Raw genomic sequence first — 12572 nt, forward strand, 5'->3', positions numbered from 1 at the left:
AGATACCTGAGTGGAAATGGGAGATGATTACTATGAATTTCATCACCAAGTTACCAAAATTTTCGAGTGGGTACGATACCATTTGGGTAATTGTCGACCGATTGACGAAATCTGCTCACTTCCTACCGATCAAAGAAACGTTCAAAATGGAAAGACTTACGCAAATCTACATTCAAGAAATAGTCCGACTGCATGGTGTACCTGTGTCCATTATCGCCGATCGAGATAGCAGGTTTGCCTCAAGATTTTGGCAGTCCCTTCAGAAAGCTATTGGAACTAAGCTGGACATGAGCACAGCTTATCATCCTCAAACAGATGGGCAAAGTGAGAGAACTATCCAGACCTTGGAAGACATGTTGATAGCATATGTCATCGATTTTGGAAAGTCGTGGGACACTCATCTACCCTTGGTTGAACTCTCTTATAACAACAGCTACCATACCAGTATCAAGGCTGCCCCATTCGAAGCCCTCTACGGTTGCAAGCGCATATCCCCTATGTGATGGGCCGAGGTAGCGGACATGCAACTAGCCAAGGGTCGAGTCCCCGACAGTACTCTCACTGGTCCTAAAATAATCCGCGAAACCACCGAAAAGATCATTCAAATCCGAGGACTACTGAAAGCTTCACGAGACTAACAAAAGAGCTACGCCGATAAACGACGAAAACCCTTGGAATTCCAGGTTGGAGATCGTGTCCTGTTGAAGGTCTCGCCTGGGAAAAGCATGATACGCTTTGGGAAGCACAGGAAACTGAACCCAAGGTACATAGGACCTGTTGAGATCCACGCTAGGATCGGTCCCATAACCTATAAACTCCTATTACCCCAAGAGCTTAGCAACATCCATCCTGTATTCCACGTCTCAAATCTTAAAAAGTGTCTATCCGATGAAACTCTCGTGATCCCTCTTGATGAGATCGAGATCAACAAAAATCTGAACTTCATGGAAGAACCAATCGAAATCATGGATCGAGAGATCAAACGTACCAAACAAAGCCGCATCCCGATAGTGAAGGTTCGTTGGAATGCCAAGCGGGGACCCGAATTCACTTGGGAGCGTGAAGACTCGATGAAGCAGAAATATCCACATCTCTTTCCAAATCCATGATTTGTATCTTAATTCTAAATTTCGGGATGAAATTCCCTCTAACGGGGGGAATGATGTGACAACCTGAAATTTATTCCGTCGCTGTAACCTATTTCCGTTAATATAATTTATTTTTATTGAAATTTTCCGTTAACTTTTGGGTTAGGAAAATCAATTAATGTTTTTATTTTTATTTTTATAAGTGGCAAAACGAAATAAAAATACATGAAACACCCTCGAATTCATTTGGAAAAGTTTTTAGTTTACGACCAAGCCGGGTTACGACCATCTAATCAGGTACGACCATAAACTCCGTTCAACGTCGGGATCGAGTGGATCCCCACCTGGCCGTGAACTCAACCCTATATAAGGGTTGAGTGGTCCTCCATTTGAGCCTTTTCCCACCTCCTCATAGCTTTCTCTCTCTACTTTCTATCTACAAGTTGGAATTTGGTCAAGAAACACCCCATTCAAGCTCCAAAATCGTAAGTAATCCTTCATAGCTTGTTGTTTCACTTTGTATCCATCCAAATTCGGGGTTTAATCATCCAAATACCTCAAAAACTTGTGTTTACGGTTGGGGAACACATCCCAAAACCATAAACTACCATAAGGGGGTTTTGAAGCCCCAAAACCCTTCTAGTGCTTAGCTATGGTCTAGAAACTTGCATGCATGAACTTAGGCCCCTCAATCATGTATTTATGGGAGTAAACATGATTTTATGGTCCATGAACATTCATGAACCGTAAACACCTTTCATGGTGTTAAAATGCCCTTTAAACACCTCCTATGGCTTGGATTAGTGCCAAGAACCTTGTATCCTTTCCTGTGATGCACCAAGGCATGCAAAAATAAGCCAAGCATGAGTTAACAGTCGTAAACTCATGTGTTTACGGCAGTAAACTAACCAAGGGTCCTTTAAGAATTGCAAACTCCATTTTCAAGGTCATTTCAAGTCCCAATCCCTCCATAGCCCTTGAATCAACCCTAGAAACCTTCCTTGTGAAGTGTGAGACCATTGAACACCCAAAAACACCCCACCCATGAGTTTACGGCCATAAACTCATGGGGATATGGTATTTGGGCCGTAAACACCCCTAAGGGTTTACACCCGAAGAGTAAACTCCTTATCGAGGCCATACACTCCTTAGATGCAATTCGTATGACTTCTAACACTTCAATTAAAGTGTTTTCGCGCATCGGAGTGTATTATCTTACTTAATTAGTGGTTCAATGTCTAATTAGATACAATTATGTATCACTTCATGTTACATAGGACCCTCGCGCGTGTTCAAGCCCTAAATTGACACTTAGCATCCTACCCGGCACATTCTCGTATGGTGAGGTCACACCCCTACACTTTTTCCGAGTTTTTCATGTTTTCAAGGGGGGAATACAAGAAAATCATAAAGGTTTTTGAAACTTAAAAACCGATGTAATTATACGATTTTCTGAGAAACTTTTAGATACTTTATCCCGTTTTATAATATGCAGAGCATAAGGGAGATTTTCAAAATATAATTACATGGTTTTCAAACAACGTGGGAACTTAACAAATCATTCAAGTTATTATGGGAATAGTTTGGGATCTTCATTACTTGTTTTACGAATTCAGATTTCGTGCAAAGTCAATAATATAAACTATGTCTGATTTAGTTTATCCATGTTTAATCTAGAGTATCATGCTAAATAATTACCTTGTATTTGATTATTTATACTCTACCTTGTTCCAAACGATTTCAAAACTCGAGAACGATCAATTATCCTGTGAATCAGTTAATACTAGCTTGTGAGACTTGTCTTCGTTATACCCTTCGAGGTACCAGTAAATCCTCTCCGGAAGTATAACCAGAGTCTCCTGGAGGGAGAGCGTGAAATTTGTGGATAGATCTATTCGGGACTGACAATCCCACACCTAAACTGCTAGCTACAATTAGGCGGGCACGTCTGGGGTGACAACTTTTGGAATCGATCGACGCCTAAAGAACGTCAAGGAGGTCACGGGTAAAATCAGTGTGGTTATGCGACTCGCAATACGTATTAAACTAACTAACTTTGTTCACGGATTTCTTTCTTTCTTCTATAGTTTTATTTATGTAATAAAACTACCTACTTTCATACTAGAGGGTATTCCAGGAATCTTAACCTGTAGTTTTATGTATTAAAACTACCTACTTTCGTACTGGAGGGTATTCCAGGAATCTTAACCTATAGTTTTATGTGTTAAAACTACCTACTTTTGTACTGGAGGGTAATCCAGGGATCATAACTTATGGTTTTCTTATCTTACTGGTAATAACCAAGGTTTTTCTTATCTCATGGAAATCGACTAGCATGTTAGAAAATAATGGATTTTCTGGGAAAACATGCATATGTATTTCATAACTCTGTAACAATGGTTTTCGATATTATGGCATTCTTTATCAAAGGAAACAAAGTATTATAACAACATTTAATAACCAGTTTTCCTTACAAAACATGCTTACGAACTCACCAGCTTTATGCTGATATTTTTAAAACTGCTTGTATTTTCAGGTTCTCGTTAGACAGGTACCCCGCGTTCTTTTGGAGAAGACGGAACGTATAGAAGTCTCGTCTTTACTTTTGTTCGTACTGATGTATATATAAAACATGTATTACTTTGCTTTCAAACAAATGTAAATATTTCTATGTAATTTAATGGTTGTGTTTACTATGCTTGCTATGTACATTGGTTGTGATACTACGCATGACGTGCTGCGCCCCGGAACGTTTCCGCCGTCGGTTTCGGCGTGTGTCAAAATTTGACTTTATTTTTAATATATTATAAATATACTACTTTTATATTATTTCTAGTAGGCCGGGACATGAAAACTTCATTAGAAATTCATAATTTCTTCAACTGATGTTCGTTTTCGTCTGTCTTTTTACTGTTGGACTACTATCGACGAGATCTTCGATTATTGTTTAGATTTTTAAGGCTAAAAATCACTCGATCTCATATTCGAGCTAGATACCGCTAAGTCAAAACTTCGGAAAATCATAACTTCCTCATACGAAGTCAGATTTGGGTGTTCTTTTTATGCACGCTCTCAGTTTAACATATTCTACAACTTTCGTTTAGACCACTAAGGTTAGATATCGATCTATCTTAAATTTATATTTTACGTCATTCAGCGTCGTGCCAGTTCTGTCGCGAAACTTCGACAAGTCATAACTTCTTCGTTATAACTCGGATTTCGGCGTTCTTTATATGTACGGAATCCTTGTAACATATACTACAACTTAGTTAAGATTATTCATTCTAAATAATCTCCTATCAAAAAGTTATTTTTGATGCTTATCATCTCTAAATTGACTAGCCCTGATCTATGGGTGTTACAATATATATATATATATATATATATATATATATATATATATATATATATATATATATAAACACACACACACACACACATATATATATATATATGTATATATATAAGATTTAAAAAGGGATTAGGACTGATAATTCACCTTGGGTCCTTTTCCTTATTTGGATGTGGGCTTATAGTATCGGTTATTTGTCTGAATATCATTTAAATTTTACTTATATATAATAGTATATGTATATAAATATAAAAGTTATTTCATTCAAATTAGTTACCCTTTGTAACATGTTGAGCAAGGGGTTAAATTCATAAACAGTTAGTACTGATTCAGAAAGTACATATAAATTCTAATAGGTATAATTTGTGATACACAAAACATTAATTCACGATTCAAGTATACTAGAATACACTGTTTTACAAGAAACAATGGTTTGATTCAAAACAAATCAAGGGTATACAGCTTTCCAATACATGTTAAGAATACTAGTTAATAAATATACAATCAATCTTTATTTCAGGATGATTGGGTTTTCATAAAAATTATACACGTAACGTCTATATGCTTTTTATGAGTCATTTGGTTCAGGTTGTTTCAGGCCATCTAGTCTCAGTATGGTTATAATAACTCAGTAAAAAGATATTAACAAAACGGTTAGTGTATAATTAACTAAACATGAGTACCTTTTTCAAAGTACCAGTTTACCAAAGATACATTTTACAGTATTACATGTCGGTATTCAACAACAACTGGTGAAGCCAGTCACACTCTCTTTTATAGTTTATACAAAAAGGATATAAAAGTAGAACATTGGTTTACAATAAAACGGTTTTATGGAATTAAAAATACTTTTCATATACAACAGAAAATATAGGATTTTTTGGAACAATTTACATATTCAAGAAACAAAGAACATATTTTCACTCAACTTTTACTTGTATTCTCAGGGAACCAGTAGACAGGTACTCCCCGAGCTTTTGAGAAGATGGAGCTATTTTGAGTCATGTCTTCTTCTTTTGTATAACTATTTTGGTGTCAATATACATTGATTGAACACATATAAATATTTATATTTCTTTTAAATAAAATGGTTGTTTGTACTTTGATTACTATGATGCATGTGTTGTGACACTACAAATGAAGTCCTCCACCCCCGGACGTTTCCACCGTCTGGTTTGGGGGTGTGACACTTAGTGATATGTTAGATTTGTATCTTGGAATATAGGATGATTCTATGTTTAATGACATGTTAGGTCGGTATCCTGGTATATAGGATGATGCTATGATTAGTGATTTGTTAGATCTGTTTGATTGTTTGTACATGCTAGCTAGCGTATGATATTTATGTGATTGTGTGATTATGGGTGGATTGAGGCGGTCCTGCTTTGTGCTCTAGGCCAACAGACCCAAGACGGCCCGTATAGACTGAAGGCCCATCATGGTATACTAGTCAGGCCGAAGGCCTGAAGAATGGTCCAGACAGGCTGAAGGTGCGGTAGGGAGGCCAGACATACTGAAGGTTCTAAGAGTGGGTCAGATAGACTGATGGCCCGACGAGGGCGGTCTAGTCATGAATGAAGACTCTATATGCATGTTGTTTTTTTATGATATTGTTCTGGTTGGTATGACGTTGGTATTTTTGGGGAACTCACTAAGCTTCGGGCTTACAGTTTTGGATTTTGATTCAGGTACTTTGGATGAACGCAGGAAGGCGAATGCTTGATCATGCACCTCCTTACATTTTATGATTTTGATCTTTAGGATACTCTGATATGAGACTATTTTGAAAACACTTTTTAATAAGTAATGGTTTTTAGAAGCTTGAAAAGGTTTTAAATTTTTAAGAATTTTATGGATGTTACAAATATCAACATTTGAATATGAAATGCTTAATGAAAAAGGAGGTATGTCGTCAAACAACTTGTATTCTTCCCAATCCACAACATTTTCAACACTAGCTATATTGTCGTTTACTACACACAATTATGTATATAATCATTTATTTTAGAACAATGGAGGTATGTTATCAGTTTTGTTAGGTAAAACAAACGATTTATATACATAATTGTGTGTGGTAAGGTTGAAAAGTGTGAAACCGTAATGGTCAAATTTAATAGCTCCTAAATTTTCAACCAAATTACATTTGACACATGGATACTATAACTAAAAAAATCATATTTCAATTCCTAGTTCTTGAATGACACAATAATATGTGTCTTTGGCTACAATTGCGTGATTTGTACAAGAGTATTTTGTCAGCATGGTTATTAGTTTCATTCAGTTATTTTGTAGTGTGCTCTCTTTCTAGTCTGGTTTTGGGTATATAATGTATACTTATTAATGTCATAGATTAGATACGATGACACTCATTTTGTGAACCATACCCAAACACCCACATTACACTTGTTAGCTAACCGTTTTTTCAGTTCTCCTATTATTTGTTGATAATGACATTTTCCATGTGCTTATCTACTTATAAAGAAAAATATTTCATGTGGTGTAAGATTGTAAGTGTGTAGGTGAAATTCATTTTGATTAGGAGTTGCCAAGTTCAGTGCAAATGTGCCAAAGCCTTGAAGCCTAAAATATTTAATTATGGAGACCCCTTTTGGACAGTTTAAACAAAATTCATTCACATCCTCTAAAGCATACCCCCTAACAATATTGTCTTATGGTCCATCTCAATTCCTTACATACCCTTTTAAGAACCCCATATACCTTTCAAATAGGTACATGTATCGAGGAAACAATGGATCGTAATACTATATTTCTTTTACAATATGGAATGTGAGGTAAACCATGATATAAAATAAATAAGGTAGAAAGTACATTGCTTCGAGTTGATAGAGAGTTGTGATAACATCATATTGCCATCAGGCTAAATCTTAAGGATTAAATACTTTCTGATGAATCATGTTGGAAAACAAGCAATGCTTTATGATTGTTTGTTGGATAAGGTTCGACACTATTCCACTAAGTGCAATAGGAATCATATGTACTAAGTAGCACATGAAAATTATGTGACTTCAATTCATACCACGAAATTTCAAGTCATTCATTGACACCAAACTTCTTCTTGATGTTAGCATATAACCACGTGTCACTTTAATACCATGCAAGTATTTACAAAACATTGTTTTCTTGTCTTTAAACAGTATATAAAAAGTTGGTGGTAGATATGTTTGTGTTCCTTCACTCTCATTCGGAACATCATCTTCAATATCATGTAACATTTCATCTATGTTATCACGAGTGTCATCATTTGAGTCATCCATATCATGACCATGATCCGATATAAACTATGATCCTCACAACTTTAAAAAAAGTTTCGAGGTATCCTATGTACCCACCACTAGCCTGTTATAATCCAAACATCCAAGTTTCACGATCCATCTTTGTAAGCAAAATATACCTTATTTGATTCCACATATTATATCAAAACAAACAACGTCCTCAATATGGTTTGAGTTTTATCAAGAATGATCCTATCATACTGTAACACCCATAAAATCATGCCAAATTAAAACTTTTTAAATCATTCAAAAATCAATAATTATTACAAATTTGTTTTCGAAATGTTTCCGTGTCAGAGTATCCCAAAATCAAATCATAAAAAATATAAGGAGGTGCACGATCATGCCTTCACCTTCCCACGGTCATTAAAAGTACATAAAACATAATCAACAACTGTAAGCTCGAAGCGTAGTGAGTTCCCCCAAAATACTAATGATATACAAACCATAATTGTATCATATAAACAAACAACATGCATAATGAGTCATCAGTCTGAATAGACCGCCTCTCAAGATCATTAGTCTATCTGGACAGCTCTCCAAGCTATCGGCACGTCTGGACCACCTCTCAGGGCCTTCAGCCTATCCGGACTGCTCGTCGGGCCTTTGTCTTGACTAGTATGCCCTACTGGGCCTGCAGTCTATCCGGTCTACCCTATGTATGTGGGCCTTCAGCACAAAGCAGGTCCGCCTCAACCCAACCCCCAAATTAAACAATTATGTACACTTAATTATCATACGCTAACATATATAATAGTCAAACTGATCTAATAGGCCACTAACATAACATCATCCTGTATACCAGGATACCGACCTAACAGGTCACTAACATAGCATTATCTTGTATACCAGGATACTGACCTAATAGGTCACTAACATAGCATCATCCTATATACCAGGATACCGACCTAACATGTCACTAGCATATCAACATGTAATAAACCCAGATACAAATCCGAAAAGGGTCGGCATTGGTGCCTTAGACCCTGTTAGTATAGTGAGGACAACTCACCTCACAAGTAGCTCGGGATGATAAATGTCAAACTCCACAAATACAGGTCCAACTCAATCACCTACATCCACCGATGATCCATTTTCGTAAATTCCCAAATTACTAAAATACCCCCAGAAGTCAAACTGGTCAACCCTTGGTCAAAGTCAAAGTCAATAGTCAAGGTCAACAGGCCATGTTGACTTAACTTGTTGAGTGTAGCCCAATGACTCGTTGAGTTCTTCCAGAACTCAAGAAATCATTAAAACCCTAGTTATCTTGTTGGGTTTCCAAACAACTCGTTGAGTCCATGCGGTGTCCAAATGTTGGGAAAACCCTAACTAACTCGTTGAGTCATCTCACTGACTCGTCGAGTCCATACATAACCAATACATGCAATCTTCATCCGACTCGTCGAGTTGACCATGAAACTCATCGAGTCCCTTCAGTCTATTTCTCATTCAGACGTTTTTAAGTTATCGCAAAGCTCCAAATTGTAGATCTAGCTTCCTAAGGCATAGTTACCACGTAAAGTTGCAAACTTTATGTGCATGCAAGGTCTTAAAGGTCAAAACGAAGCTAAAAAAGAAATTTTAGGTAAGGAGAAGGCCATAACTTGCTAAAGATTTGGACTTTATGACTATAAGGGGCTAGAGGAGTCCAGATCTGAAGTTACAACTTCAGATCATGCCCAAAACCGGAAATAACTCCACAACAAACTAGAAATAACCATAAACCTTTGCATGAAGAGATCTAGCTAGAAAGAAGCGAAGGTAACGACTTGTTACCTTCAAGATGATGCTAAGATGAAGTAGAAATCAGATTCACAAGCTTCTCCTTGCTCCAAGCTCCTTAAACTTCAAGTTTTCTTCACAAAATCCACCTTCCAAGCTTCTTAACACACAAAAATTAAGAGTAGACACGATTAGGGTTTTCTGAGTTCAAGGGGGGCAGTAAGGGAGGCACAAGGAGGCTAATGACCCTTTAAATAGGGTGTAAAACCCTGAAAATTAGGGTTTCATTTTCCAGCTCCTACTCATCGAGTTGGGGTCCTCAAACTCGTTGAGTAGACCTCCTAAGTCACGCGGTCTAATTCGCTTCTACACGACAAGTAGGGGCATCCAACTCGCCGAGTAGGTCTAAGAATGTGAATATAAGCTTTAATTTTTAGACTTGGGAGTCGGGGTGTTAAACATACAAAATAAAGTTATTATCAAAATTCTTAAATTAAAATGTTGTCTCAAATAATTAGTTTATTCACATGTATAATAGATCTTAAATGTGATATAAATTTCATATCTCAATAGAAAATTTAATTAGGGTAAAATTTTATAACTTCTAAACTTAATAATCAAATTATAAATGGATATTAAATATAAAACTCTAGAATAATTTAAATATATTTATTCATTGATTTTGCAAATGTATGACATATTATATGGGCTTATGCTCGACTGCTTTGATACTAACTCTTGGGGGAAGACATCATAAGGGGATAAAGAGAAGAGAAATTGGTAATGGAATCCAAGAAAGGTATTGTAAGATAAGGTTACCTTAAAATGGCTTTTACATATGTTATCAATCAAGTAAGGAACTTACATATGCTATAAAATGACTAATTGGAATGTAATTAATCAAGTAATCAATCACATAAGGAACTTACATATGTTATAAAATGGCTTTAACATATATGATATAAAGATTACCATGCATGTATCTATCAGATGCAAATCATATCCTTGTAGACCTCACAAGCCTCTCCGGTTGACATTTTGTCTATGATCAAATCAATTGGTTATTATTATGAGAAGTTCACTTAATAGTTAAATTGATTCGGACATCAAATAATTTGAAACGTCAATAAGTGCTCTAACCTTTTAGGAGATTTGTGAAGTCTGTTTTCGGGTATCATTGAAGAAGTATGCTTGATTAACTTTTCAGATCGTATCTTAGACCACAACTAAGAGCTTAATTCTGCTTGAAAGTGGTTAACGGTTCAATCTTAATTCTGCTTGAAAATCTAACCGATTCATTCTAAAAAAAAAAAAGACAATAAGGGCATTCACGATGATTTACTACTTTGAGGTTTAGTGCTTACAAATTATGATGGAAAATGACCAAAATTAACACACGCGCGTTACCATACTTTTGATGAGAAAATTTGAAGAAGATCAACAGATCAATAAGAAACTTTAATCATGATAAAGATAACATGGTTTGGGATGACATTGTAACATATAAGTTGCAATCACCTCCTATTAGAAAACGATTTAACCATAACCAATTCGAGATTTACCTTTAACAAAAAAAAAAAAACGACATCAACTCAATATTTTTCCTTGCTACTCCTTACTAATTCGATATTCCTTAGAAATTTAAGAATAGAGATCTTTAATTTTATCATACCATTAGGAAATGATTTAGTTATATATTTGCTCCCATGTTTATTTCTGATGGCCTATTCGCTAAAAAATATCGGACAGATTGTGTTATTATCTAGTGGGTTACTATATATTATTATGAAAAAATAAAAAAATCAACAACTGTAGTGATTGAAAATTAAAATCATAAACTTTCCAACTGACATTGCGAATACTGTCAAAATAAAACGTAGAAATTCATAAAGAAACATTAAAATTCAAATACACCAACAAAAAAAAACGCTTGCTTGAACTTAGAAACACATAACAAGACACCACCAGATAACAGAGAACTAGAATTTAATTAATCTTCAAGGAAAAGCTTGTAAGCAATCTTGTATGACGCATACGCGTCAATACATGCATACTCCACTTGCTTTTCATCAAGAACCCTTGCATCCCACTCGCTCCTGCACACATGCAATGGCTTCTCCATGTAGAGTCCTGCTACGTCCCTTGCAATATGCTTCAAACCTGGCTTCCTACTATACATGTAAGGCCACCTCTTTATTGTCTCAGATCGAACATCTGCACTTCTAGAACAATCCAATCCATACTCATTCTTAAGCTTTAAAATATCCTCATCTACCTCAACTCCCACAAAAGTAAACCTAGGGTTCAGAAGGAACCACTTCAGGGACATTGGAATCTCATCAACGTAGAAGAGTTGGATGATTAGGCACTTTTTATCGATGCATAGTTGAAGAGTAGCAGATTTGTTGCTCATTGACGGGTTATGGTGAGGCCTCCATTCAACGTCCAACCCTACCACCATCTTTGGGTTGCGTGCATAGATGATGACGATATCATCCACCCATGCCTTTATGATGGCAGCTTTGTTCGTCACCGTGGTCTCTATTGTTTTGCCATCGTAGTTAACATGATATTTTGACGATGATGAATCGCGGATTATGGTTTGGATGCTGCGAACATCCATGGCCACCGGTTTGATTGAAAACAAGAAAGAGAAGTAGATTTGGAAGTTTCAAAGTGATAAGCAAAGCCATAAGGGCAGATGTTTATTTATATTCAACTTGCAACTCAAAAGGCGTTGGGGACTTGGTCACTTGGATATTTTCAATCAATAAACCTTTCGGATTTTGGTAATTCGGTTTTGCTACAACTAAGCCTTGAAGTAGTGAATGGTCATTAGTAAAATTTAATGTGTCATCAAGCCACAGCTACTATCAATTTCCTATGCGAGTAATTACTTAATATCGAATATCAAATTCAAATTTGTTACTTGAGCAAATATTTATATTGGTTTTGTCCGTTTATTTATCTTACGTTGTTCGGTTAGAAAATTATTGTACGGTCTTCTTTTTTTAGGCACTTTATCAGTGGTTCTATAAGCATCTCCGATGCTAACCTCATTTTGGGGTACTCTATAACAGTACGATGTAATCCCTTGTTATGTCACATATAAGC

At 36.1% G+C, this 12572-nt stretch overlaps 1 protein-coding gene across 1 annotated transcript; it reads right to left on the reverse strand.

The window, feature by feature from the left end:
• Nucleotides 1-11377: 11377 nt before the first annotated feature.
• Nucleotides 11378-12121, reverse strand: LOC145038361 (3'-5' exonuclease-like). Its single transcript, XM_078986749.1, has one exon. It carries the CDS (start codon nucleotides 12079-12081, stop codon nucleotides 11449-11451), a length of 633 nt encoding a protein of 210 aa, XP_078842875.1. The 5' UTR covers nucleotides 12082-12121; the 3' UTR covers nucleotides 11378-11448.
• Between the last annotated feature and the right edge of the window lie 451 nt (nucleotides 12122-12572).

Source organism: Lactuca saligna, chromosome 4, assembly GCF_052625555.1.
Source record: "Lactuca saligna cultivar CGN05327 chromosome 4, ASM5262555v1, whole genome shotgun sequence".
NCBI lineage: Eukaryota > Viridiplantae > Streptophyta > Magnoliopsida > Asterales > Asteraceae > Lactuca > Lactuca saligna.

Bases quoted from the DNA above. Each gene is read 5' to 3' on its own strand.
- LOC145038361 (XM_078986749.1), bottom strand. From the start codon at position 12,081: ATGGATGTTCGCAGCATCCAAACCATAATCCGCGATTCATCATCGTCA.